Source organism: Molossus molossus, unplaced genomic scaffold, assembly GCF_014108415.1.
Source record: "Molossus molossus isolate mMolMol1 unplaced genomic scaffold, mMolMol1.p scaffold_m16_p_12, whole genome shotgun sequence".
Lineage (NCBI taxonomy): Eukaryota > Metazoa > Chordata > Mammalia > Chiroptera > Molossidae > Molossus > Molossus molossus.
This window is the reverse complement of record NW_023425347.1, coordinates 82,640,528-82,665,268: the sequence shown is the minus strand read 5'-3', so window position 1 is coordinate 82,665,268 and position 24,741 is coordinate 82,640,528. Positions and strand designations below refer to the sequence as shown.

General features: G+C 57.2%; 1 protein-coding gene across 1 annotated transcript in view; it reads right to left on the bottom strand.

The window, feature by feature from the left end:
* Positions 1 to 23,084, bottom strand: part of COL16A1 (collagen type XVI alpha 1 chain) — a 48,615-nt gene extending 25,531 nt beyond the window's left edge. Inside the window, exons 1-42 of the mRNA XM_036257185.1 lie at positions 22,893 to 23,084; positions 21,224 to 21,330; positions 18,984 to 19,058; positions 18,766 to 18,883; positions 17,855 to 17,978; positions 17,283 to 17,549; positions 16,597 to 16,677; positions 16,299 to 16,424; positions 15,462 to 15,515; positions 15,139 to 15,165; positions 14,552 to 14,587; positions 13,517 to 13,543; positions 12,440 to 12,502; positions 12,140 to 12,181; positions 11,971 to 12,015; positions 11,834 to 11,869; positions 11,428 to 11,490; positions 11,071 to 11,115; positions 10,893 to 10,988; positions 10,684 to 10,722; positions 10,113 to 10,157; positions 9,919 to 9,954; positions 9,329 to 9,439; positions 8,900 to 8,932; positions 8,650 to 8,685; positions 8,461 to 8,574; positions 8,052 to 8,096; positions 7,010 to 7,045; positions 6,833 to 6,877; positions 6,407 to 6,538; positions 5,619 to 5,654; positions 5,309 to 5,416; positions 4,877 to 4,999; positions 4,726 to 4,779; positions 4,477 to 4,518; positions 4,116 to 4,151; positions 3,979 to 4,032; positions 3,750 to 3,818; positions 1,244 to 1,297; positions 1,117 to 1,143; positions 335 to 391; positions 104 to 151 (exon numbers count right to left, since the gene is read on the bottom strand). Of these exons, the coding sequence (XP_036113078.1) occupies positions 104 to 151; positions 335 to 391; positions 1,117 to 1,143; positions 1,244 to 1,297; positions 3,750 to 3,818; positions 3,979 to 4,032; positions 4,116 to 4,151; positions 4,477 to 4,518; positions 4,726 to 4,779; positions 4,877 to 4,999; positions 5,309 to 5,416; positions 5,619 to 5,654; positions 6,407 to 6,538; positions 6,833 to 6,877; positions 7,010 to 7,045; positions 8,052 to 8,096; positions 8,461 to 8,574; positions 8,650 to 8,685; positions 8,900 to 8,932; positions 9,329 to 9,439; positions 9,919 to 9,954; positions 10,113 to 10,157; positions 10,684 to 10,722; positions 10,893 to 10,988; positions 11,071 to 11,115; positions 11,428 to 11,490; positions 11,834 to 11,869; positions 11,971 to 12,015; positions 12,140 to 12,181; positions 12,440 to 12,502; positions 13,517 to 13,543; positions 14,552 to 14,587; positions 15,139 to 15,165; positions 15,462 to 15,515; positions 16,299 to 16,424; positions 16,597 to 16,677; positions 17,283 to 17,549; positions 17,855 to 17,978; positions 18,766 to 18,883; positions 18,984 to 19,058; positions 21,224 to 21,296 (2,778 nt within the window). The 5' untranslated portion in view covers positions 21,297 to 21,330; positions 22,893 to 23,084. The remainder of the gene's footprint in view (positions 1 to 103; positions 152 to 334; positions 392 to 1,116; positions 1,144 to 1,243; positions 1,298 to 3,749; positions 3,819 to 3,978; positions 4,033 to 4,115; positions 4,152 to 4,476; positions 4,519 to 4,725; positions 4,780 to 4,876; positions 5,000 to 5,308; positions 5,417 to 5,618; positions 5,655 to 6,406; positions 6,539 to 6,832; positions 6,878 to 7,009; positions 7,046 to 8,051; positions 8,097 to 8,460; positions 8,575 to 8,649; positions 8,686 to 8,899; positions 8,933 to 9,328; positions 9,440 to 9,918; positions 9,955 to 10,112; positions 10,158 to 10,683; positions 10,723 to 10,892; positions 10,989 to 11,070; positions 11,116 to 11,427; positions 11,491 to 11,833; positions 11,870 to 11,970; positions 12,016 to 12,139; positions 12,182 to 12,439; positions 12,503 to 13,516; positions 13,544 to 14,551; positions 14,588 to 15,138; positions 15,166 to 15,461; positions 15,516 to 16,298; positions 16,425 to 16,596; positions 16,678 to 17,282; positions 17,550 to 17,854; positions 17,979 to 18,765; positions 18,884 to 18,983; positions 19,059 to 21,223; positions 21,331 to 22,892) is intronic.
* Between the last annotated feature and the right edge of the window lie 1,657 nt (positions 23,085 to 24,741).

Below are 24,741 nucleotides of genomic sequence, written 5' to 3'. Positions count from 1 at the left end.
GAAGAAAGCGCTGCCCCATTGCTGGGGGCAGGGGTGTGAGGGTGGGCAAGCCGAGGGGTGCTGGCGGACAAGAGGAGAAACAGAGGAGACAAGCGACACACACCTGAGGGCCCGGCTGCCAGGAGCTGCCCATCCAAAGTCCCGGAGCACCCTGGGTGGGAGTGGGGGTCGCAAAAGAAGGGGAGAGGTTACAGACAATGTCCACACCAAGCGCAGGGCTGCGTGGGGAGGCAGCTGGCTGGGGCGCAAAGCCCTGCGGGGCCCTTGCATGTTGGGCTGTGGCGGGAAGCTGGGCCTCTCCCCCGGCGGGGGGAAGGCTCTCAGCACCACTTACCGGCATGCCGGAGAAGACAGGGTCTCGGGAGGGACAGGAGCACTCCCCTGGTTCACCCTGAAAAGACAGGAGCCTGTGTCAGAGGAGGGCAAGGATGGAGGACCTTCTGGAAACTGACATCGGGGAGGCAGCACAGGCTCTTGGGGTGGAGAAGGCAGAGTTTAAATCTAGGATCTGCCTCTTATGACTGTGCACTTGGGCAGTCTGTTGGACCACTCTGGCCCTCAGTCTCCTCATCTGTAAGGTGGGGGTAATAATACCAAATACATGGACTGTCATGAGGATGGGATGGGTCAGTACATGCGGAGCTCCTGCCCCGTGGCAAGCACCCTGCAAACAATGGCTGCTGCCCTTCCTGCTTCAGTGTCAGCCCGGCAGGGGCGCTCTCGCCTCCGGCGCAGTCGCAGCTCCACCGGCTGCAGCCCCCGCCCTCGGCCCAGCCTGGCTTCCATGCCCTTCTCTCCAGGTCCCTGGCATCTCTGCCCTTCCCCACTAGCCCTTCCCGACCCAGTGCCCTGCCCTGGCCTCTGACTCATTGCCCATTGCAAAACGCCCCTGCCACCCCCATGCCGGCGGGAGCAGATCTTGGAGCTCTCTGGGTCTCCTGGGCCCCTGGTGGAGCCTTGGGTCAGCAACCAGATGAAGCGGGACCAGGGAGCTGGTGGGAGGCAAGGAGACCAGGAGGACTCCCATGCACAGTCCAGGGCCACTAGCATGTACACGGTTCCCTTGGGTGGCGGGTCTCTAGGGGCGGCGAATTTCCCCAGAGTCGTGGGGCTTACCTTCTCCCCCCGAGATCCTCTTTCACCCTGCAGGGAAGAAACACAGGAAGATGAGGAGACGAGGGTAGATGAGGGTGCGGAGGCAGGGCCAGCTGTGGCTTCCTGCTGCCTCAGACACTGTACTCACTGGCATCCCTCTGGGTCCTGGAAGTCCAGTCTGTCCTGGCTGCCCATCAGGTCCCTGAAGGGAGAGAGCCCAGGGTCAGTGGATAACGCCAGCCAGCAGCCAGCCACCGGCCTGCCTGCAGGGAGGGCTATGGAACAAACAGAAGCAGCGCCAGGCTGCCTGGAGCCCGTGTCCCAGTGCCCATGTTCCAGAGGACAAGCCCGTGGCACAGGTCACATGGAGACGAGAAAGGAAGAAGAAACCTGGCATTTCCTGATCACCGTGTGAGTGTCTGACGCCAGGCCAAGCGCCCATCAGGGAACAGTGAGTAGAATCCTCACCCCCAGCCCCACAAGACCATGCTGTTCTGTTTCACAGGTGAGGAAACTGAGGCTGAAAGAAATTCTGCAATAGACCCAACAGCACAACTGCACCCAGGGCTGTGTGGCCGAGCCCTGCTCCCTCCTTTCACCCTCAGTGTTGGACACACAGTCTCTCTATCACTAAGGTTATCTTAGTTGATTTACTGCAGCTCCATTTTATCAGCAAGGAATTGGAACCTCTGAGAAGCGATCACTTAACAAAGGTCACAGCTAGTGAGTGTGACCTGAGGAAGCTCCTGGATGAGATTCAGCTTGAGGGGAGGTCTAGGGCCGTGGTTCTCAGCCTTCCTAGTGCCGCGACCCTTTAATACAGTTCCTCATGTTGCGGTGACCCCCAACCATAAAATTATTTTCATTGCTACTTCATAACTGTAATTTTGCTACTGTTTTGTCTTAGGCGACCCCTGTGAACGGGTTGTTCGACCCCCAAAGGGATCACGACCCACAGGTTGAGAACCGCTGGTCTAGAGGGTCAGCCTGGCCACACAGGCATCCCGATGGCTACCTTCCTGTGGGACATGCCACCTTCACACATGGGACTGGAAGCTCCCCAAGGACCAGGACCACCTCCAGCTTTACCTCTGCTTTACCCTCGGGGTCCCGGGGACAGGCAGGGCGGGACCCTGACTGTCGGTTCTGCTGGGCAGTACAGGCGGGCTGCATGGCCCTGGGCAAGTCTGCTGGGCAATACAGGCGGGCTGCATGGCCCTGGGCAAGTCTGCTGGGCAATACAGGCGGGCTGCACGGCCCTGGGCAAGTCTGCTGGGCAATACAGGCGGGCTGCACGGCCCTGGGCAAGTCTGCTGGGCAATACAGGCGGGCTGCACGGCCCTGGGCAAGTCTGCTGGGCAATACAGGCGGGCTGCACGGCCCTGGGCAAGTCCCTGGCCCCTGGGGGCCCCAGTGCGCCCTCAAAGGAATCCGTCAGTGATCCCCAACCGGGAACTGGGATGTCTCTATGGACCCATCCATACAGAAAATATATGGTTCGCTGGGCTATTTTCAACATTACTAAAAGCCCAAGAAAAATCTTACCATTTGCCCACAATCCAGCATGGCCCAGACTGGCTGAACAGTAGCATTTCTTTGATTTAGGCTAGAATTTTATCCTCTCGCAAAATTCTAGTGAGTTCATGAGAAGTAGAAGCTGACTGTTACACAGGCCTTTGACAAATGGAAATGAGGAGATGCATTTATTATTACTTAATCGATGCAAATTGTTCAATGGACACATCTTTCAGGATGTGGGACTCATTGGTGGGACAAGATTAAGGGAGGTCGTGGAGAGTTGGAAGTATTGTTGATCCAGGTAGATCTGTGCTGTCCAGCACGGTAGCCAATAGCCACATGTGGCTACTTCAATTTAAAGTAATTAAAATTAGTCCAGCCAGTGTGGCTCAGTGGCTGGGCATCAGCCCGTGCACCAGGAGGTCGCTGGTTTGATTCCTGGCCAGGACACGTGCCAGGGTTGTGGGCCCAATCCCCAGTGGGGAGCACGCTTCTATCTCTCTCTCCCTCTCACGTCCTATCTCTTTAAAATAAATAAATAAATAATTAAAATTAAATGAAATTTAAAATCCAGTGCCTCAGTCACACTAGCTACATTTCAAGTGCTCGACGGCCACGTGGCTAGTGACTGTGGTCTCAGCAGCATGGAACGTCTCCATCCTCGTGGGTAGTTCCATTGGGTAGGACTGCTTTAGACGATCCCTAGTGACTCCAAGGCTTAAAGTGGGGGTGGGGGTAATATAGGGGCTTCGAGTCAGACAGAACTGGGTTCAGGTCCTGGCTCTGCCTCCTCACTCTCTGGCCTTCAGTTTCCTTAGCCGTGAAATGGGGACAGCAACAGCCATTACCTTACGGAGCCGTTGTGAGGATTACGTGAATCGCTATTTGTTTAGAGCTTAGCATGGGACCTCAGCACAGTCACTGCTCACAAAATAGTGGTGATCAGTATCGTTGGTGTTCAGGTGCTCCCCGCAAACAGCGTGGTCTGCCTTCTCCAAGGCGGGGCCGAGCCGAGCCTCTCCGCTCCCATCCCCCATGCTGCTGGATGGGCAGAGTCAGCCCTGTGTCCTCTTCCCAGCAGCAACACCCTTGGTCCCAGAAACACGCCCAGCGCGGAGCACAGAGAGGACCCTTACCGGAGGCCCAGAGACACTGGCACCAGGAGGTCCCATGGCTCCAATGGCTCCTTTCAACCCCGGAGATCCCTGCAGAAGAGAGGGTAAAGGTTACAGGGCAATCCAGGCGGTGAGATGCATCAGACCAGGTCTTGGGCAGCTCTCCGATGGGCATCACAGTTCCTATGTGCCTGCTGCCAGGGGATGCCAAAGCACTGCAGGCCTAGTGCCCGAGGAGGCAGAGGCTCACCTTGGTACCCTTCTCTCCAGCAGGGCCAGGTGGTCCTCGAGGTCCCGGAAACCCCTGCAGATGGAGTCACTGTTAGTTGTCCCTTATCCTAGAGTGACCTCTTCCCGTCAGCTTCCTCCGACCCACGGCAGACATACCTGAATGCCAGGCAAACCCTGGGGTCCGGGTTCCCCCTGCAAGTCAGAAAAGGCAGACTGGGCCACACCAGCCCAAGCCAACCCCCCCATTGGCAGACCCGGTCTGGGGTGAGCTGTCTGCCAGGCCTCAGGAGAGCACCCCAAGGAGACTCTGAGGGTCAGAGAGGCAGGGTCAAAGCCAAGGTGCCGGACAGAAGCCGGGCGCAGGCTGCTGCACGACTCCGCCCCCGAGCTGTGCCCTGAGCACTGTGGGGAGGGCAGCGCTCCGGGTTTCAGGGCGGATGGGAGAGGACAGCTGGCTAGTGGAAGTGTTGCTGGGGTGGGGGGTGGCAGGCAGGCAAAGGTAAGGTTGAGGACTCACCTGGGGCCCCTGGACTCTCATTCCCGGAGGCCCAGGCTCTCCCTGAAGACGCAGAAGGACATTTCTTGGCTTGAGACCCCCACTCACCCTTGACCTCTTCCCCAGCCCCTCTTCCTTAACCTCCTCTGCCTTCTTGCTGCTCTACACTGATCTTCATTCCCCCTCCAGGCCCACTGCCCCCCGGTATGTCCTCACCCCCACTTTCGCCCACACATACCTGTAGCTCAGGTCCCCCAGACTCACACCTACCTGTATGCCCTTCAGTCCTGGGGGCCCTTGAACTCCTGGTAGACCAGGCTGGCCCTAAAAGACACAGGTGGCCCATGTGTCCCACAGGGGAAGAGGGAGAGAGGGGAGGCCCAGGCAGGAAAGGACCAAAGGGCAGGCAGCCCGAACTCACCGGTTTCCCAGGCTGACCCACGCCTTCGGGGCCTGGCTCTCCTCTGGGGCCTGGCTTCCCAGGCAGTCCCGCCACGCCGGTCAGCGCTCCCTGCAGGCTGGGGCAGGCGGTGCAGCCGTCACCCTACAGGAGACAGGCACAGCCAGGAGTGGGTGAGCCAAGGCTGGCAGCAGGGCCAGCAGGAGGCATGAGAAAGGGGGTCCTTGTGCCCCTCTGAGAGCTCTGCCCCTCCACTGCCCCCCCTCAGCCTGGGAAATCAAAACAGGCACCTGACACCCCTGGGCCTTCTCTCGGCCTCAGAGAAGAGCAGAGGCACCACCGCCCAGTGCTCCTGCACCCCAGAAGCTCACAGCCCGACCCCAGGCTTCCCCTCCTGACTCTCCGCCTGATTTCCTTTTGTTCACGAAACAAACCGACCCCTGCCTGACTGACCTTTTCTCCTTTTGGGCCCACGGGGCCCCGGACCCCAGGCTCTCCCGACAGTCCCGGCTGCCCCGAGGTGCCTGGCATTCCAGGATCTCCAGGATTCCCTGCATCGCCCTGTAAGAGTAGGGATCAAGGAGGGCAGAGGTGCCGCAGCTCGGGGCAGGCTGCCCATTCGGGACCCGCAGGTACTCAGAGCCCTTCGCTGGGTCTGGGGCTGGCAGGGAGCAGAGAGTGGGCACAGGACAATCAGGAACAGAAGGCGGAGGGGCATCTGAGAAGAGGTGGTGCCCACCCATGCCCACCGAGGCCTTCTCACCTTCTGCCCCTTCAATCCACGCTCTCCGGCCTTGCCCTGAGGAGAAAGCATTTTCAGCACCCACTCACTCTACCGGGCACCCCTAAGTGGATGCCACTGTGTTAGACCCAGGAAATGCAACATACATACAGAACAGGCTCAAATCTCTGCTCTCAGATACTGTTGAGATGAAGAGAAAGGACTCGAGCCAGACTCCTGCCTGGGTGACCCTGCGCAAGTCATTTAACCTCTCTGTACCTCGGTCTCCTCATCTGTCAAATGGGGATGCTAAAATAGCATAGGCTTCTGCCCTGTAGGGTCCCGTGAGACTGGATGAGCTAGCATACGTGACGCAGTGCACGGCACATTGTGTATACCGTCAGTGTCTGCTGTCATCGGTGAAGCAGTAACAGTGATAATCACCACAGTGCTACCATTTGCTGAACCCCGATTACGTGCTGACAAGTGCTTCACGCACAGCATTCATGGACTTTACACCACCAGGCGCAGCAAACAGGCACAGAGAGGAAGCGGAACCCGCTCAAGCCTAAGCTAGTAAAAGGCAGACCTGGACTCCGAACCCAGGTCTGTCCGGTCCCAGGTTGGTATTCTCTCTGCACATCCTATCATGCTGTGTCCTGGGATGAGGGCCGAGTCCTGTCAGGACAGCTTTCTCTGGGGACAAAGGCATGGACCCCTCCACGCACTCACACCTACTCCCCGCTGCCTGGGGAGCCAAGAGACCGGGGCGGCGTCCCTCACCTCTCTTGAGCCGTCTGCATCCCCCCCTCAGAGGCCCTGGAGCTTACCTGTTTTCCTGGCAGGCCAAAGCCTGGAGGCCCAGGCTCTCCCTTTACTCCAGGAGGGCCAGGCAAGGCCACCATGAGGCTGTCCCCATTCTGAGGCTTGGACAGAGCTGGACATGGCTCACAAGGCTCCCCCTGCCAAGCAAGGACACAGGTTGGGGGCCCCAGGCCAGGCTTGGAATCTGGGGAATGTAGCCAGGCCTGACATGGCACCTCTGCTGGGCAAGGGATATCTCAGGGGAGGTTGTGAAAGAACAGATGAGAAGCAAAGGTGGGGACCAAGCCATCAGGGGTATTGAACACCATGCTAAGGGGTCAGCTGTGACCCCCAGACGCTGGGGAGCCTCGGAGAGTTTGAAGCGGAGCATGATGAGTATGCACTTGGGAAGTTCAACCGGGCTGCAGGGTGCGGAATGTTCCCGTACTCACCTTTTCCCCTTTGATGCCTGCAGGTCCCACCGGCCCTGGTGGCCCCTACGTGATAAAAAACCAGGAGTGATGCCCAGCATCTGCTGAGGCACCGTCCAGGCCTGCTGTCTCCCCACCAGTGGGCAGCACCTCCCACCTTGTCTTTTCCCAGACCTGCTGCTGTCTCGGCACACTTACCGAACTGCCAGCTGGCCCTGACTCCCCAAAGTCACCCTGCGATCAAAGCAGAGAGCATCAGGTCAAACAGGAGTGCAAAGCTCTATTTGGGAGATGGCAGGGGTAGTTTGCTTGGCAGAGCCAAGTCTGAACATACATTTCAGTGTTTCTCACACTTGAACACTCGTACACTCACAGAACCCCAATGAGTCATGCTGCACTGTAAGTTCAGGGCTGGGATTTGTCTCCAGTTCAACCATCAAATGTTAACATGGGCACTGAAATCGAGACGCCCAGCCAAGAGGTGAAGATTACAGACTCTGGAGCCAGACTTCCTGGGCTCGAATCCTACTTCTGCACATAAACACCCATGTGACTTTGGGCAATTTACTTGACCTTTCTGTGCCTCCATTTTCTCATCTGTAAAATGGGAATAATGGAACCTCTACCCGATAAGGTTGGGGAAGGGGGAAGCAAGTTAATATATGTACAATCACATGGCACAGTGCCCTGCACATAATAAGTAATAAAAAAGTATTTATATTATTATAAAGCCATCTTAAATGTATTTTATTGTTTTAGATTATAAATAAATAAAAAATACAACATTGCCCCGCCATTGTGGTTCAGTGGTTGAGTGTCGACCCATGCACCAAGAGGTCTCTGGTTCGATTCCCGGTCAGGGCACATGCCCAGGTTGTGGGCCCGATCCCCAGTCGGGGGGCAGGAAGGAGGCAGCCAATCAATGTTCTCGCTCATCAATGTTTCTATCTATCTCTCCCTTCCTCTCTCTCTAAATTCAATAAAGAAATACTAATAATTATATATATGTATATATGTGTGTATATATATGTGTGTGTATGTGTGTATATATATATATATATGTATATATATATATATATATAAATTCTTTGACTCCAGTTTGCAGAACACTGATGAATTTATTTCATTCTGAATGTACCATTTGATCTCTTCTCTATGTGGTCCCTATTCCTAGCCCAGGGCCCTCCCCCGTCTCCCTGCTAGAAGCCCAGGTGCCCCTGACATCCAACCCAGGTCTCACCTTCTCTCCTTTCAGCCCTGTTGGACCCGGAGCCCCAACTTTCCCCTGAAAAACAATCAAGTTATAGTCACAGCATCTCCCCATTCCCACCCCTCCAAGACTCTGTGGGTCCCAGTGTCCACCCAGAAAAAGAAAGGCCAGCTCAGAATTACAAATCCCACAGCCCTGCAGTTAGCTAGACAGTTATTTCTGTTATACAGCTGGGGACTCAGAGGTTCTAAGAGGAAATTCCAGGGGCAAGTAACCTGGGGCTGTGCAGGAATAAAGGAGGGACCAGGCCTGGGACCCCTGCCTCAGGGCCTCCCTCCTGACCTCTGCCTTGAGATGCAGGGGCCTAGGGAGCCAGGGAGACTACTGTGTAGCAAGGATGGGCTGGACTGGGCTGGGCCAGGAGGAAGCAGTCACTCACCGGAAGGCCAGGCAAACCGAAGCCATGGGGGCCTACTATGACTCCTTTGGCCCCTGTAAAAGGCTCCAAATGCTGGCTCTCCACAGCTGGGCTGCAGGACAAGCAGGACTCCCCCTGAAGAAGGAAGGAAGGGATCAAAAGGCTCCCAATAGTCAGATGGGGTCGGCCAGGTGTCTAGGGTTTCCTTACCTTCTCTCCTTTGAGGCCTTGGATGCCAGGGTCTCCCTGCAGGTAGAAAAGGTTTAGGGACTGAGACTGGGCAACTTCCTAGCCACATATGAGGACAGCAATGTCACGTACCACAAGCACTACAAACATCCAAGGGTTCTAGGGGGTCTAAGGTCAGCAGCACCCCAGAGCCAGGGCTCATTAAACATGTAACAGATGAAGAAAATGAAGCCAAAATAAGCTATCCCACCAGAAAAGTTCCTATACATACCCGATCACCTTTTTGTCCAACTCCCAGGCCCTCCTAAAAAAAACAGTCTGTGAGGGAGTGGGGTGGGGAGTCCAGGCCCAAACCCTCACCCAGCCCTGTGCACTCCTTTCCACCACCCCTAGCCAACACCCAATCCCCGGAGGGCACAGCCTTGCTCACTATAAGGGTTGGCTCCACACCAGCTTGCCCAAAAGGCATTTTAGCAGTTCCTCAGGAAGCTGGAAGGTTGCCATGGAGACCTGGGGTGGCCTTCTAGTCCAGCTCTAAACTCTATGGTTCAGCCCCTATCCAAGGAGCTAAGCGCATAGACACTCTGCCCACAATCTCTCTATGGCCATGAGAAGTACCCAGTCTCTCTGCCCAATTCCACTCTATGATCGTGCCCCCAAGTTTTTGTGGAATTCCTCCATGGCCACCCTAGGCACTCACCCTGGTTGATGCAGGATCACCTGGTTCCCCCTTGGGCCCTGGCTTTCCAGGGAGCCCCACGAAGTTCTGGAACCCTTCAGGTAGCGTTGGGCACACTTCACAGGGGTCACCCTGCAGAAGGGAGAGGCCATAAGTGGACAAGGTGGGACTGAGACCCAGAGGAAGACAAGGAGCTCTGGACCTTGAGTGGGCCAGCACCCTAGCCCTAGCATCAAGTGGACAGCAGGAACACTGTCCAACTTTCCATTCATTCAACTAAGGATTCCTGAGCATCACAAAACTACAGCTTCACAACCAGAAAGCATTGTGCCCCGTTTATAGATGTGGAAACTTGCCACGGCCATAAATCATGTGTGGCTGAGGCGGGACTTGAACCCAGCTGTGTGACTCCCTGGCCAGGCTCTATATTTGGCAACCACACACACACACACACACACACACACACACACACACTAGTTACAAAAGAAGGGATCAGGGTCCCCCAAGGAAGGTCAGCACCCTTGGTCACCAGGCCCTTGATGTTTAGTATCACCTCCAGAGAGGGGCTCCCATTCCCACCCCAACCTGGGGCAACCTGGCTGGGGACTCACCTTCTCTCCCTTCAGCCCTGGCACCCCTGGCTTCCCCTGTAGGAGAAGCAGTGGGCATTAGTGCCAGGCCAAAGGGACTGGTGCATCAAGGGAGGGCCCGAGGACCTGGGCCCCCGTCCCTGGAAGCCTTGGTAGAGCAGACTTGGTCATGGTGGGCAACGGCCCCCCACCCCCACCGAACTGGGGTCACTCACAGGTTTCCCGCCAGGACCTTCCTTTCCAGGCACCCCAGAGCTGCCCTGTAGTCAGAAGGGTTAAGGAGGGGGCTGTGACCTCAGCCCATTCGCCCCTCCCCCATGCAGTCCCCTCTCTGCCAAAGCTCCCTGCTCCTCTTGGTCTGTGTGGTCAGCAGACTCCCTCCCTGTTGCCTGTCTTCCATGTCTGTCTCATGCAAGTTCTTCTGGTTGCAAAGGAAGAGAGAACATGAGGCCCCTGCGCACCCTCCCCCAGGGTAGTAGGTTGGAAAGAGAAACACAGCAGGAACACATTTCCAGGGCTTTCTGCTTATTAAGGCACGAGGCCTTAAAATGAGCGTGGGCCCTCTAGTTAAGGCCACTCTGGTCATTACTAGACAGGCCTGCCCTGCCCTTCGCCGGGAACCCAGGCCAAGGCTCCCTCCTCAGCCATCAGCAAGCGCTGAGCGGAGAGCCCAGCTCCGCGGTGGGTGCCTGGCCCCTTCCCCCAACTCGGCCCATCACCCGGGCTGCCCCCAGGGCCATTCCTCTCTCTCCTCCCCCACGTGCCCATGCTCTAGCCTGTGCTTACCTTGTCTCCTTTGGGGCCTGGTGGGCCACCCGGGTCCCCCTGAGGACAGAAGCAGTGTCAGGCAGAGGCGTGCCAGGGGCCTTGCATTACAGAGAGATCTGCTCTAGCCCCTTCCCCCAACCAGGACCCTGCGCCTGTCTCCGGACCCCTGGCCAGGCAGGAGAAGGGTCTCTGAAGAAAGAACAGCAGGATGGGCAAGGGGCACTTACCGGGGACCCAGGAAGTCCTATGCCAGGGAGCCCGGGTAGGCCAGGTGGCCCGGGCTCTCCTGCCAGCCCCTCAGGCCCGACAAAGCCAGGGTCTCCCTGGTCAGACATGACGTGGGTGTGAGAGAGCTGCGCCTCAGCCCAGCACCCACTCTCCACCCCACAGACACCCACAGCTCACCTTCTGTCCTTTGGGCCCCATGACACAAATCTCTCCTGGCCGGCCCTGTAGGTGGGTGTAAGAACAGCCAGGGCTTGGCACCTCCCCAGGGCTGCAGCCCCCACGGGAATGGGTACAGACCCACTGCCCACCCCACTGTCCCTCCCCAAAGCCATACTCCATCCAGTGCCCCACAGTCATCAAGTGTCAACCTCAGGGCACTAGAGCTCAGGGGCTTAGGCTGGGCGTCAAGAGGCCCCTCCTTGCTGTGACTCCTAGGGCAGAGCGCCCCTCCCAGGTCTCTGAGCGTCCAATCCCAGCATTCCAAACCCCATGCTGAGGGACCAAGGATCGTGCTGGGGAGGAGCCCATACGTACATCACGGCCTGGCTTTCCTATAGAGCCCTTGATGCCTCCGTCTCCCTTCTCTCCTTTCTGGCCCTGGAGAAGGTAGAGACAAAGTGACCGGGGCTTAGGGAAGGGCCTGGAAGTACCAGGGCAGCTCCATCTGGGGAGAGACAACTCCCTCCTGGACCCCCCTGAGATTAAAAGGCTTCAGTCACCACAGGAGGATAGACAACAGGAAGAACTCCCAAACCAGCCAGATCACTCACTCTGGGGCTCTGGCATTTCCCTCCAGGTCTGGTGGGAATTCAGACATGGTGGAATGACTGGCAGTGTTGGAGGGTACTGCCAACTCTGTGCCCAATGTCACCTCCCTCCTCATGACTACAGGGCCCACAGACCTCTCTGAAACCCACCCCTCCAAATCCAGGCCCATTACCTTCTGGCCAGTGGAGCCTGGGAGTCCTGAGGGTCCCTGAGATGAGTTGGGGGACACAAAAGAAGGGGTGATAAAGGAGAGAAAGGCTGGGTGGCCAGGACCCCACTGCCCCTGCCCTATCCCTGTCTCTCACTCACCAAGGATCCTGACTCCCCCTTCTCTCCCTTTGGGCCTTCTGAACACTGAGCAGAGAGATAAGGTGTTGAGAGGGGCTCAGGGTTACCCCAAGAGCTTCCAAGGGTACAGCCCCTTCCCCAGGGCGGACCCCATACTGGCCCTAAAGCAGGCCTCACCTCCGGGCCTTACCTGGAGCGGTGCATCCGGAGAGATTCGGACACAGTCATTGCCCTGGGGGTAGGGAGCAAGGTATCAGGGGTGGGGCCTCTTAGGGGAGTCTCCCCAGACCTGTTTTGAAGAGGGTGGGCCCAGAAATCCCAGTTCTAGGTGCCCCTAGAAAATAATTTCCACACTAACCCTAGAAAGATCCTGGCCCTCATCCCTCCTTTGGGCCAGACTGCAGTTTTCCAGCTGAGACGATGGGATGGTGGCTCACATCCCAGCCCACCCCCAGGGCGCAGCTGGGAAGGGTCCTGCTGGGGCACTTACCCGGGCTCCCTTCTCTCCCTTGGGGCCTGACGGGCCAGGCAGGCCCCGCTCACCTTTCCCTCCCTGTGAACGAGACCAAAACGGGTGCTGGGACCAGAAGGGGCACGTGGGAGCCTCCTCAATCTGGTCTTCAGCCGTCCACCCCCGCGTGGGTGTGTAAATGAGCACAGCCCCACCCAACCCCACCACGCACACAGCACATGGATTCCATATGCGTTCAACCACATGGCCGTCCCAGGCCAAAACCTATATCTGGCAAATCTATAACCTCACGCAGAGGGAATCTCTCCCCCCACACCCTATCCAAGCACACTAACTCACACGCAGCACACCCAGAGGCACAGGGACACACGCAGGGACACACGTGGAACAGCGGAAATGCACAATGGCTGCCTGAGTTCAAAACCTGCTCCTGCTGCTTTACTCTGACTCAAGGCATGTGACCCCATTGAGCCTCAGTTTCTCCATCAATACAATGGGGTACGTGTCAGCAGCTACCTCAAGGTGTGATGCCGCAGGTAGAGTGTTTGGTATAGAGGCTGGCAGTCAGTCCCCACTCACAGGAAGGTACCCCCAAGAATTATTACAAACCCACAGGCACACAAGTGCACAAGCTCACATTAGCACACTCACAGCTCTGTGGTCCTACCAGGCCACAGGATAAGGAGCCAGCCCTCAACACCACTGTGTGCAAACATGTGTCGAGATGCATGTGGCCACCCGCACACACAGTCACTCCGACACGCCCGGTCACGCGCACGGGTAGGCGGGTCTCGATTTGCCCTGAAGTGAAATGACAGTACCCGCCCCACAGGATGCTCGAGGCGGTCAGGAAAGTCACAGCTGTACAGGTACATGTGTGGCCCGGGCCTGCTGTGCAGCAAGCGGGCGTCCGAAGGGGCAGTTAATGTCCTTATGCACACCAAGCCCCACTCCTTCCAACACAAACGTGTCTAATCACCACACACACAGGCTCAGGTGGCCCCGAGAGAAGCACAGCCATGGGGTGACATACTGTAGGAGGGGCTGGGACCCCTGAAGAGGGCAGGAGTGTCCTGCCCTCTATCTGGAACTCACCTGGAGGCCAGAGGGACCAATCGTGACCTGAGGGGACAGAGGAGAGAGCATTACACCTCAGGGAGGGAGAAGAATCAATTTAGCCAGGGTCATGCAGCATGGTGGCAGGACCAACAGGGGGAACCAACCATGCCCCTGATCTGCCTCCCAGGGCAACCAGCAGGCTGACTCCACCCTAAAGCTGTCCAACTGGCTGAGGGGTCCAACCTACCCTCTCTAAACCTGCCTGGCTTTGGCTGGCTCCATCCTTCCTTCAGTTGCTAGGATAACATGGCTGCTCGGTTGCCATGGTAACCCCTGAATATCCGGGACTATCCGCTTTACCTGATTTGGTGGGGGACTAACAGGGGCAGGCAGCAGAGGAGGTACTTCCCGATGTCCCCCAAGGTCAGGGGGCTTGGAGCTGAGGGGAGCTGGGGTTGTAGCCTTTGTGGACCAATGTGGCTTGTCAACTCAGAATGCCAGGCCTGGGGGAAATGGTGACTCATGCTGCTGATAGAAGGGGCACAGGTGGGCACCAGCTGGGCCTGCCCTGAGTCCCTCTCCCTTGTCCTTCTGGACCCTAGAAGGAGGGTGGGCCAGGGCCAGCTAGAGACGAATAGGAGGGGAGGCCTCGAGCCAGTATGTGTTTTGGGGGCCAGCGCTGGGCTGTGTCACCCTCAGCCCTGCCCCGTCCCTAGTCCTCCACGATGCTGTGGGAAGCCCTGGCACAGAGCAGACCTGAGTCCTTGCGGGCAGTGCAAAGCTCAGATCAGTAACCAAGGTCCGGATCCTCCTGGCCCCACCTTGGCCCCACTGCACCCCGGACCCCAGTACATTGGCCAGATCACTGCGCGTGAGGCTTCCTTCCAGGCAGCCCTGGCTGGGTGAGGAGGGGGGTGGGGGCAAGCCCAGCTCTGGGGGATGGGCAGGGAGGGGGTGTGAAAGTGCACAAAGACCCCTTGTCCTTAACCAGAAAGCTGCCAAGCAAACCTCTAAGCAACGCCCACTCCCAGCCAGTGTCCACCCCACCCTGCTCATCTTCTGTCCACTCACATTGCTTCCCCGGGTACCGTGGACACAGGGTGGGCACTGAAAGGGAAGAACAGGCCAGGAGGTCATTTCTGGGAACCCAGGACCAGCCCTCCCCATGCACACACCAAGCACACAGAATATCATATATGTTCTGGGTGGAGTCTGAGGGAGCATGAAGCTAGGAATCCTATCCAACAAGCCGGGCCCCTTAATCCCCACCTACCCAGAGCCAAGCCATTTCTCAGATGAGGAAACTGAAGCCCAGAGAGGAATAGCAGTGGGCTCTGGGTCACACAGCATGTCGGAGCAGAACAAGGTCCATAATCTGGGGTCCCATGGCCAAGGTCTGGGCTCTCCCCATGATGCCCAAGCCACTTGCTGCCAACTCAGCAGAAGTATCCAGGGCTAACCCTCTCTCATCCTCAGAGGAGAGGCAGTGAGCACACAGGGCCCAGCACTGAGCCCCCACGGAATGCTGGGAGCATTGCTGGGTGTAGTCACCCCACACCCCCATGCCCAGGCTCCAGTGCCCCACAGCCTTGTCCAAAGGGTTCATGATGGCACCTCCTCAACTGAGCTCTTTTTGCCAGTCTAGATAGGAGGCTTACCTCATCGGGGGCTGTCTCCTGATGAGCCTGGGAGGAGGGAGGGCACGGGGATGGGCAGGGAAAGGAGGGGATGAGGCACTGCTTCTAACACCCCTGCCCAAGAACCACCAGGAGCAGGTGCCCTCAGCAGTGCCAGGTACTATGTCTGTCTCACAACCATTCATCCTTCCTTCTCAGGGCCAGCACCTAAGTATCTTAGCTCTGTCCAAGGTGGGGGCAGGTGGGAAGGGCGTGGGAGTAGAGTCTCTTATGCAAGGGGTTTGGAGGGCATGGAGGGCAGGCTGAGGGTGCCGTGAGCTCCTCCCCCCACCCACAGTGTCTACCTTTGTTCCCCTTTCTGGCTTCTGGCTGATTCTTCCCGTCAGATGGGCATCCACCTAGGCAGACAGAGTAAAGGGGAACTTTTAGGGAGGGGGCAGTTCTGGGTCCCACACTGGAAAGGGGTACTCGGGCAGAGGCATGGACCCCAGGTACCCATTCAGCCGGACATCTGGCACCTCCCAGGGCATCAAGAGCCTGTTCAGGACCCTGACACCCCACTGGCCCCCCTTCTCCTCCCCCACCCACGTGATGTCGGAGAAAACAGGACCATGAATCAATGAAATCCTGTGTTCCTGCAGCCAAAGGCTGGGCACAATGCCCAGTGGGCAGGGAGGTTGCCCAGCCAGGGGATGGGGCTAAGAGAAGAACTGGACTTCCCTGCTACCCCTAAAAAACCTGCAAATGAGCAAGGCAGCTGGCCATAATGCTGGGCACAGAACCAGCCTGGCATTGGCCAGGGCTGGGCCCAGGAGAGTGAGCAAGCCCCAAGGGAAGCAGTGTGGCCTGGCCTCTGACCCCAGGTACCCCTGTCCTGGAGAAACTGCCTTTGGTGACAAGCCTCATCCTTCCCTCACCAAAAGGGTCTAGGGTGGCATCAGTGAAGGTCTGGGTAGTACCCGAGCTAGACTCAGTATCATCAGGTAGGCAGGTACAGGGTCACCCAGGGGGTTGTCTGTCTGTCTCCCTGAATCCTATAGGAGTGGTACGCAAACAGGCAGGGCTTCCAGCGCCCTCCCTACCCCAGGTACAACGGACCCTGGCAGACCTCAGCCAAGCTGGGTGATGGGCAGTCTCACTTTGCCTGCCTGTGCCCATGTCTGCCTACCCTGCCCACCCACCTTGCTGTTTTGAGGTTCCTCCAGGCAGAAGCAGCGGGTATAGACTTTGCCCTCCGTCTGTGGATTGATCTCGATGAGCTCGTTGCTCTGGGTGTCCCGGCGGGCCTTGGAGGTCTCTGGAGGGCACTGCCCAGTATGGGAGAAGGGCTGGGTTCAGTACAGAAGGCTGACCCCTCCTTCCCCCACTCATCCGAAGATCTCTAGGCATCCGCTTCCTGCTCGCCCACCTCCAGCGCACGGTGCCCCTGGGCAGTGCCCCGGCCCTCCTCCCCGAGCAGCACAGGGCCAGGCCGCTCACCCCTCCAGGCGAGATCTCGCAGCAGCCCTCCTCGAGCACCAGCTCAGGGTCACAGTAGATGTGCGCCTGCTGAAGGTCGAACTGCAGGGGACACACAAGTCGCTTTCACTTCATTGGAGCTCTGTGTCCTGGCCCCCAGTGAGGCACGGAGATGGCTCCACCCTGGGATTTGACCTCAGAGAGTTTCTAGTCTGGTCTGGGAGACCATCAAGAATGTCGCCGTCACCAAAAGGAAAAAAACGGCACGTGCAGGAAAAGGGAGAGGAGGGAGAAATGTTCACCTTGGCCCAGAGAACCAGGGAAGAGGCGGCTCCTTTCAAGCTGGGCTTGAAGGACCAGTAGATATTCAACAGACGGGTGTGCGAGGAAAAGCGCTCCAGGTGGAGGGAACGGCATAGGCAAAGGCAGGGAGGTGTGAAAGCGCAGGTGGCGGCCAGGCTGGGGTCGAACAGGGCAGAGCTGCAGGGAGAGAGGTGAAGGAAGAGGCTGCTGCTCACATTTACAGGGACCAGATCAGGAAAGGCCTTGGAGGCCGGGGGAACATGTTTAGGCTGCATCTGGAGGGCAATGAGGAGCCATGACAGGATTCTGAGCAAGGGAAGGACTTAGTCAGAAACAGATTCCAGGGAGCTCGCTCAGGCGCCCAGAAGGTGGGAGCAGAGGCCAGAGCCCGGCCTGGCACTCACCGAGACGGGCTTGGCATGCTCGGCATCCAAGCCCAGAAAGACATGACCCACTGGCAGAATGGGTCGCCGGGGCCCCAGAGGCTGAGAGGAGGCTGAGGTGCAGTCCACATGCACGGAGGCCACGCGTGCTGCCACGCTCAGTTGCAGCTTATGCCAGCGCAGGTCAAAAAGCTGGGGCACCGAGAAGATGCAGGACACAAAGTCTCCATCCTGGCCCCGGGCCCGAAGTTCTAGGCTCTGCTCTTGGCTGTTGACTTCCAGGGAAATCTGTGGAATTGGGAAAGATACAGGACAGGGAATCAGAGCCCCAGGGCCACACCATGGCAAAGAGCCCTCAAGCTCATTTCACAGGAGGGGAAATTGAGGCCCAGAAAGGAAAGAACACTGGCTGGGGTCACAGAGAAGCAGAATATCCTTACAGAACGAGACAGATGCTGGTGGGGTGGGGGTGGCCTCAGGGTTGGCACTGGGGCAGAGCAGGAAGGCCCCCAAAATCCCCAGGTGGGACAGAAGCTGGGCTGGACTGGTATTGCCCTCAGCCCCAAAAGCAGTGTGTGGAGGGTGGGGCTCACCTGTGGGTACCCATCTCCATCAGTCACTTGAAACAAATACCACGTGTGCTGGTGGGTGTGTTTCTTCAGCAATAGCGTCAGCACCAGGGCGAACTCAGTGGGGAGGCCCCGAGGGAATACTCGTCTGGGGACAGAGCAGGGAGGGTGTCTTGAAGCTCAGGGGAGATGCCACCTACTGCCCACCCTGGGCCCTCGGGACTGTTGAACCTACACCAGATATGTGCAGGCCCACACCTCAAACCGACACACACCTATATACAACCATTCACTCTAGAGACATTTCTGGAGGACCTACTATGTGCCGGATGTGGGTCTGGCTGCTGAGATGACAGCAGTGGGGACACAGAGAAGGTGCCTGCCCTCGTGGGGCCTTCAAGGGAGGGAGGGAGCAGACCATAAACAAAGAATCCCAGAATGACCATTCCACCATCTCATTACAATAGTGGCCAGTGCCTCTCAGGAATTCAGATGCCCTGGGGAGAGCACCTGGGTGGGGCTGTGGAGGCCGGTGGGAGGAGAGACCCTGAAAAAAGATGACAAAGGTTCAATAGGACTAGAGAAGCAAGAGAGAAAGAGGAACATTTGGGGAGATGAACTGGAGAGGTAAGCAGGGGCCAGAGCATTCAGGGCCTTGCGGGAATTTGGACTTTACACACACACACACGCCAGGTTCCCACCCCCATCCTGGGGTCCTCATGATACCCACAGCGTGCAGACCTGTCCCCAGCCTAGGAGAGGGACAGAGCGTGGGCCTGCAAGCCCCTCCTCTGCCTACCCCGCAGACTAGAGACCAGGGGGGGAGAAAAAATGACCCGTAGGTGCCGCTAGGCTTAGCACCTTAACATCCAGAGTTGCTGCTGAGTGTGGCTGAGACCAGTACTGACTCCCAGCAGTCACTCTGGGGCCTTTACCGTGTGGGCTGGGTGATCGGGACCGCCCCCAGTCGCAAGATGAGAGGCCCATTGGGGTTGCGGATCTTCTTGATGGCAGATGTCTTCATGAAGCTGAGTCGGCGGATGAGGTTGAAGCCTTCAGGGGAGAAACAGGTACAGAGCTCAGCTGGGCAGAGGGGTACAGGCCACTCCAGGAAAAGGTTGAGGGGGGACAGCGGGATGAGATGGGCACTCACCAGTCACATTGGTCGATAAGTCACTTCTGTGTTCCAACTTGAGTCCTTCTTGCTGCGAAGGTGGGCACTGCTCACCTGGAAGAAGAATTGGCAGTGGGGCACGTGCTCAGGCTGAGGTCGCTGCACAGCGAGCTCCTGGGGATCCCGGGAAGGAGGTTAGAGTCCCCACTCTGGACCTCAGCCAGGCCAAGCCTCGGACCAGCTATCACCTCTTGCCTTCTGACCCTGGCTACCCTGGGAGCCAGGAGGACCCCCAGTATACAGATGAGAAGACTGAGGCCCAAAGACTGGGCAGGCCCAAGGCTACGAAGTAAGTTTAAAGCAGAGCAGGACCAGAATTCTTAGAACTCAAATCCCCCAAGATCTCAAGCCAGGGTCCAAGCCAGCAAGAGAGAGAATGAAAGAAACTCTGGGAAGCCCCAGAACCCAGGGGGGGGCTATGCACGCAGGTGCTGCCTCCCGAACATTCACCCCAGCCGCAGGCAGAGCACGTCAGGGCTAAGGAACTGTCAGGTCGTGCACACTTGTGCTATGGACAGCGCCTGCGTGTCTCTGTGCATGTGTGAGCTGCGTGTGCTCATACCACCAGGGACGCCATATGCAGCTGGTGCAAGTGTCCTCATCAATGGCTTGGATTCCACTTCCCGCATCCAAAGCAGAAAAGCAGGCCAGACACAGGTCTGAGTCAACAGATTGACTTCTCACCAGGACCACAGTCTTGTGAAACAGCCCAAAGAGACTGAGGGCCTGAGGGGGGGACCACAAGCTCAAGGGAACCACCAGGTCCTTGGGTCTCCAGACTGGGTCTCTTAAGGGGGTAAAGCCTCCTGGAGAAGGAAATAGCTTATTCAGGTTTCTAAAACCCTGAAGGGACAGGTGGGCACCATGGGCCTGCCTCCACCCTAGGCCTGACTGAGCAGAAGTGTTGGGAGAGATAGAGGCTAGAGTCACAAAGGCCTTCCCATCAGCACAGATGTGGTAGCTGGGACAATAGCACAAAGCTCCTGGACGCTGGGCCCTGGACTCCCTGACCGCCTGGCTGGAAGAACACATCCTGGATCCCTAGGCCCGATGACTCCACTGGACTCTGCCTCCCCCAGGTCTGACCAGAAAGATTATCACTGTATTCGGCAGCAGCAGCAATGGGTGACTCACCCTGTGGCAATGGGCCCAGATTCCTTACAGATGTTGAAATTCTCTGCCCCATCCCCCAGGGGACCCGGTGAGACAGAGGAGAGTAAGGCACATGTGCACACATGCAAAAACACATATGTACACACACAACTCCCAGGTGCATAACCCACCCGCATCAGCACCTTGGTTTTTCTGCCTTCTTCGGCTGGATTTGGGTTCTAGGAGTTCTGTTTCTGCTCAATTAAGAGGCTAAGCTACCGAGCCCAGAGGGCACCCAGCAAGGCAGGGCAAGTTGCCCGGTCAACTTCCTCTGGCTTTGGGCCTTGGAAATCTGCACCCTCTGTCTCATCCAGCGTCTGGGCCTCAAGGCGGGCCCTTTATCTGAGATCCAGGGCTAGCCGTGGAGAAGGAAGAGCATGTTGGCTGGAGGATGGAGTATCCACCTTGAAAAAGATTGGAGGGGTCTGGCCGGTGTAGCTCAGTGGTTGAGCATCGACCCATGCACCACGAGGTCGCCAGTTGGATTCCCAGTCAGGGCACATGCCCAGGTTATGGGCCCAATCCCCAGTGGGCGGCATATAGGAGGTGGCCAATCAATGTTCTCTCTCATCGATGTTTCTGTCTCTCTCTCCCTCTCACTTCCTCTCTCTAAAATCAATAGAGGAAAAAATAAAAAATAAAAGGATTGGAGGGGCCTGGACCTCTTTCAGGATGCAGCTCTCTTTGTAGAAAGAGCTCACCGCCTGCTCTTCGCTACCCCTCTGGTCCTACCAGCACTCTGCGCGCAGTGTAGGTTTATGTATTAGGGAGGACGGCTGTTATCTCACAGACCCAGGAATATGTCCAGATGCACAGAGCAACTCAGATGCAACCACAGAGAGGCCCAGACACACACACATATGCAGGCAGAAACACACACACACTCTAGCTCACCTCGCACAGGCTCACATATCTACAAATACCTCAGGCCACTCTGAGCCCAACCCCAGACTCTCCTATAAATGCCCACATGTCCCAGGCACATGGTCACATAGCTACACAGTACCTAGCACCTCAGGGAGCCAGTCACAGGCCTTTGGCACCCTGATCCTCATGTGTCAGCTCACCTGTATTTGCCCCTTGGCTGCAGGTGGCCCACAGACCAAGCAGCCACAGGCCAGGGGCCCAAGATGCCCACATCCTGGGTCAGAGAGGTCAGCCACAGCCGCAGCACCTGAAAATCACAGAAACCAGGACGGTGGGTTCCTGAGCTCACACAGCACAATCCCACATGTGGGCAAGTAGCAGCCAGCCCACGGGGCCCAAGCACTGGTCTGGAGTGACAGGAGGCATCAGTCCCTCTCAGAGGCCCAGCTACAGGCTTTGGGCTATGATTTTGGCCAGGGTGATATTCAAAATATTTAACCACCGGTATGGCATGGACACCAAGCAGCCAGAGCAGAATGCTGGCTGGAGCAGAGTCCAAGCGGCATCTGGCTGTGCCGGTGGAGAGCTGCTGGGTCGAGGAGAGGCCTAGAGGGTCCTAGAAGGCCAGGTCAACTGGGATAGTGAGAGGCAGAGGCTATTTACCAATACACTTAAAAGTATTTCAATATTTCATCAACCTGTGCACCGCATGTGTATACACTAGCCTGGTAGCTGGCTAGCTGCACCCAGCTCAGCCAGGAGACCCTGCTAATCACCTACAAGGTTGGGGCTGACGACTGGGTTGAGTCTCCTGGCAGGCATCACAGGGTTGTATGTGTGCCAAGGAAGCTTCCCCCATGGGTGCAGTGGGCGGGAGAGCGGGTCACTGGGGCTCAGGACCTTGTTGCCAACCTCCAGAGCTGATGGATGCTCATCTTTTAGTTTTATTAAACCCTGGATGGATGGACCCAGATAAATCAATGCGGGCTCAGCAACCAGCCAGCAGGGCCATACATCATCCAGCCTCTCCTAAGACAGGCAGCTCTCACACACACGCACAGAGTCATGCATGTGTCAGCATGACACATGCAGAATATACAGGCACATATACACATAGTATATGTATACAAGCCAGCGTGTGTATGCAAGCCTACCTGTACACAAGCATGCTGACAGAGATCCATGTTCACCAACACACCCAGACACAACAGCTTGCACATATACACGTGTACACAGTTAGCCTATGAATGGCCTTCCTGTTGGGAAGTTCTTATGCAAGTCTGACCTCATTCCCTCCAGCTGTAATGGAATTCTATTTCTCCTCCCTCAGCCCTGGATAAAGAATGAGAACAGAAAGGACCCCCTCACCTCAATATATTTGGAGATAGGACCCCAACCCCCTTCTTCCTGGGGCAGAACTGTCCTCCCACCTTATTCATCCTCCCCATTCTGGTGGTGTGCACATCCCCTCTCTCAAACCCTATCCTGGCCTCCCCCTCCTGCCAGTCAATGGAAGGACTGCCAACTGTTCAAGACATGTGAGTGCGTGTAGAGGCGTGAACACTGATGTGCTTGTGTCCCCTTCCCACTCCTGATCTCTGGCCTTCACTCCCCTGGCCTCAGCCACAGCAGGAGGCTATAGGGATAGAAGGCAAGAAGCTTCCAAGGAGATGATCCCACCCCAATACAAAGGCACAGATTTGGGAGCAGAGTCAGAACTGGGACGGAGTTTAGAGCTCATCCCCCTACAGAGAAGGCAACTGAGATCCAGAGAGGGAAAGCCACTTGCCCCAGGTCACACAGCAAGTCAGGGCAGAAGGGGCCCTTCAACCCAGAGTCAAGAAGCAGCCCACTCTACCCCCTACTTACCGTGGCTGGAGATGCCCCTGCCTCACTGAGTAATCCCGGCAGCCCAGTGCAGCCAGCAGGGGAAGCAGGGCCTGGGTTCCTCAGGCCCACTGGGGAATCCTCGATCACCTCTGGCTGTCCTCGGGTCCCCAGTGTCCTAGGTGCTGAGCTCTTGGGGCTGAATGCTGCCCAGCACACGGGCCTGCCGGGACTGGCGGGACTGCCGGCCACTCTACTCCGGGTGGGGGAGGAGGGGGAGGTTCCAGGGGGCTGGGGATTAGCCAGGGCTGCTAATGGAACACAGCTGGACCCGCCCGCCAGGAAGGAGGAGGGCAGGAGGACCAGGAGGGGGCTCGGCAGCGGCAGAGGAGCGGACACACAGCCCGGATCCTGGCCTGGCTGTCCTCCCAGGCCCGCCCTCCCAGTTCCCGCCAGGTGAGCCAGTCAGCCAGACAGCCAGCAAGGCGGGACCCTGCATGCCCAGAACTGCCCTGCAAGGGGGCTCTGGGGGCAGGGTGGGTGGGAGGGAAGCCGGCCCTTTAAGAGTCAGGCCTGGAGCTGGAAGGGCCTCCCCTGTGCCACCCCTTTCCCCTTCCCTGGCTGGGCCTCCAATGGCTGGGGTATTGGGGTGGAGACCCTCCTCCTGAGTTCCATGGCACCCGTGACGTGACATGGCTGCTGCCCAAGCCTCCTTGGTCAGCTTTTTCCAGTTTCTCGGCCTAACATTTCCAGCTAGTCTGTTTCCAGGTCTGTCTGATTTGGGGGAAGGTGTCACCCCCCCCCCCCAGGAAGGAGTGTTTAAATTAACCCCTTCTGCTCTGGCCTCTTTCCCAGTTCTTCCTGACTCCAGGAGGTTAGAAGGGCTCCAATCCTGTCCTCCACTCTGTGGCTTCAAACATACTGTTTAACTCTGGCTGCATTTTCTCATCTGGAGCATAGAATAATGACCTATATGCCTTACAGTGTTGTTGTGAGCAGGAAACGAGTTAAAGTCTGTAAAAATGCTTACTGCAGGGTCTGGCACAAAAGAGGAGCTCAATAAATATTCACTGTTATGATCATTATTATTGCAAACCAGGAGGGAAGTGGGGGTGGGGAGAGGGGTAAGGCTAGGATTCACGTTTATGCCCAACAATAGAGAGGTGCTGCTTTATATTCAGGATCCGAGAAAGCAAGAGGAATTGAGGTCGGATAAGAGACTGGACTTCTAAGAAGAAAGGAGCAGGTCGTATGTCCAGTGCTGTTCAGAGCCAGGGGAATTATCAAGGTGACCCTCCCAAAGGTCTGCCCCTAGAGGCAGCAAATTTCTGGACACCAAGGTTGAGGAGCTGCAGGGAAGTCGATTCAAGAAGCCCATGAGTGGTAGGAATGGGTGTGGGGGTGAGGCTGAGCAACCGCAGTGCTCTGGTTTGGGGGAGGGGGTCTTCTGTAGAAGCAACATGGTGGAGCCCGGGATCTATGGCCCCATCTAACCCAGGATTTCCCGCCTCCAGAACCAAAGGCGCCGAGTCAGCGGAAACCCCAACCATGGCCACAGAGGCGCCCCCGCTGTGGTCCCTGCACGGAGCCGGCCAGATGTGGCGAAGACAGTGGCGGAGCCTGGGAATCGCTGAGCTCAGCAGGCGGGAAGTGGAGCTGGTGGAGCTTTCTGGGCACTCCGGCCTGAGGGTGTAGGCACAGGCCAGCCTGGCCATAGGGAGCTGCCCAGTGATGGGCACTTGGGAAACAATAGGCAACACAGCCGGGTTAGGCTCTGTGTTAAGAACCTCACACAGGTTAACTCCTTTTGTCCTCACAACCACCCCAGCAGGAGAATTCTACTCTTGTCCCCATTTTACAGATAGGAAAACCTGGACCTAGGAACAACACA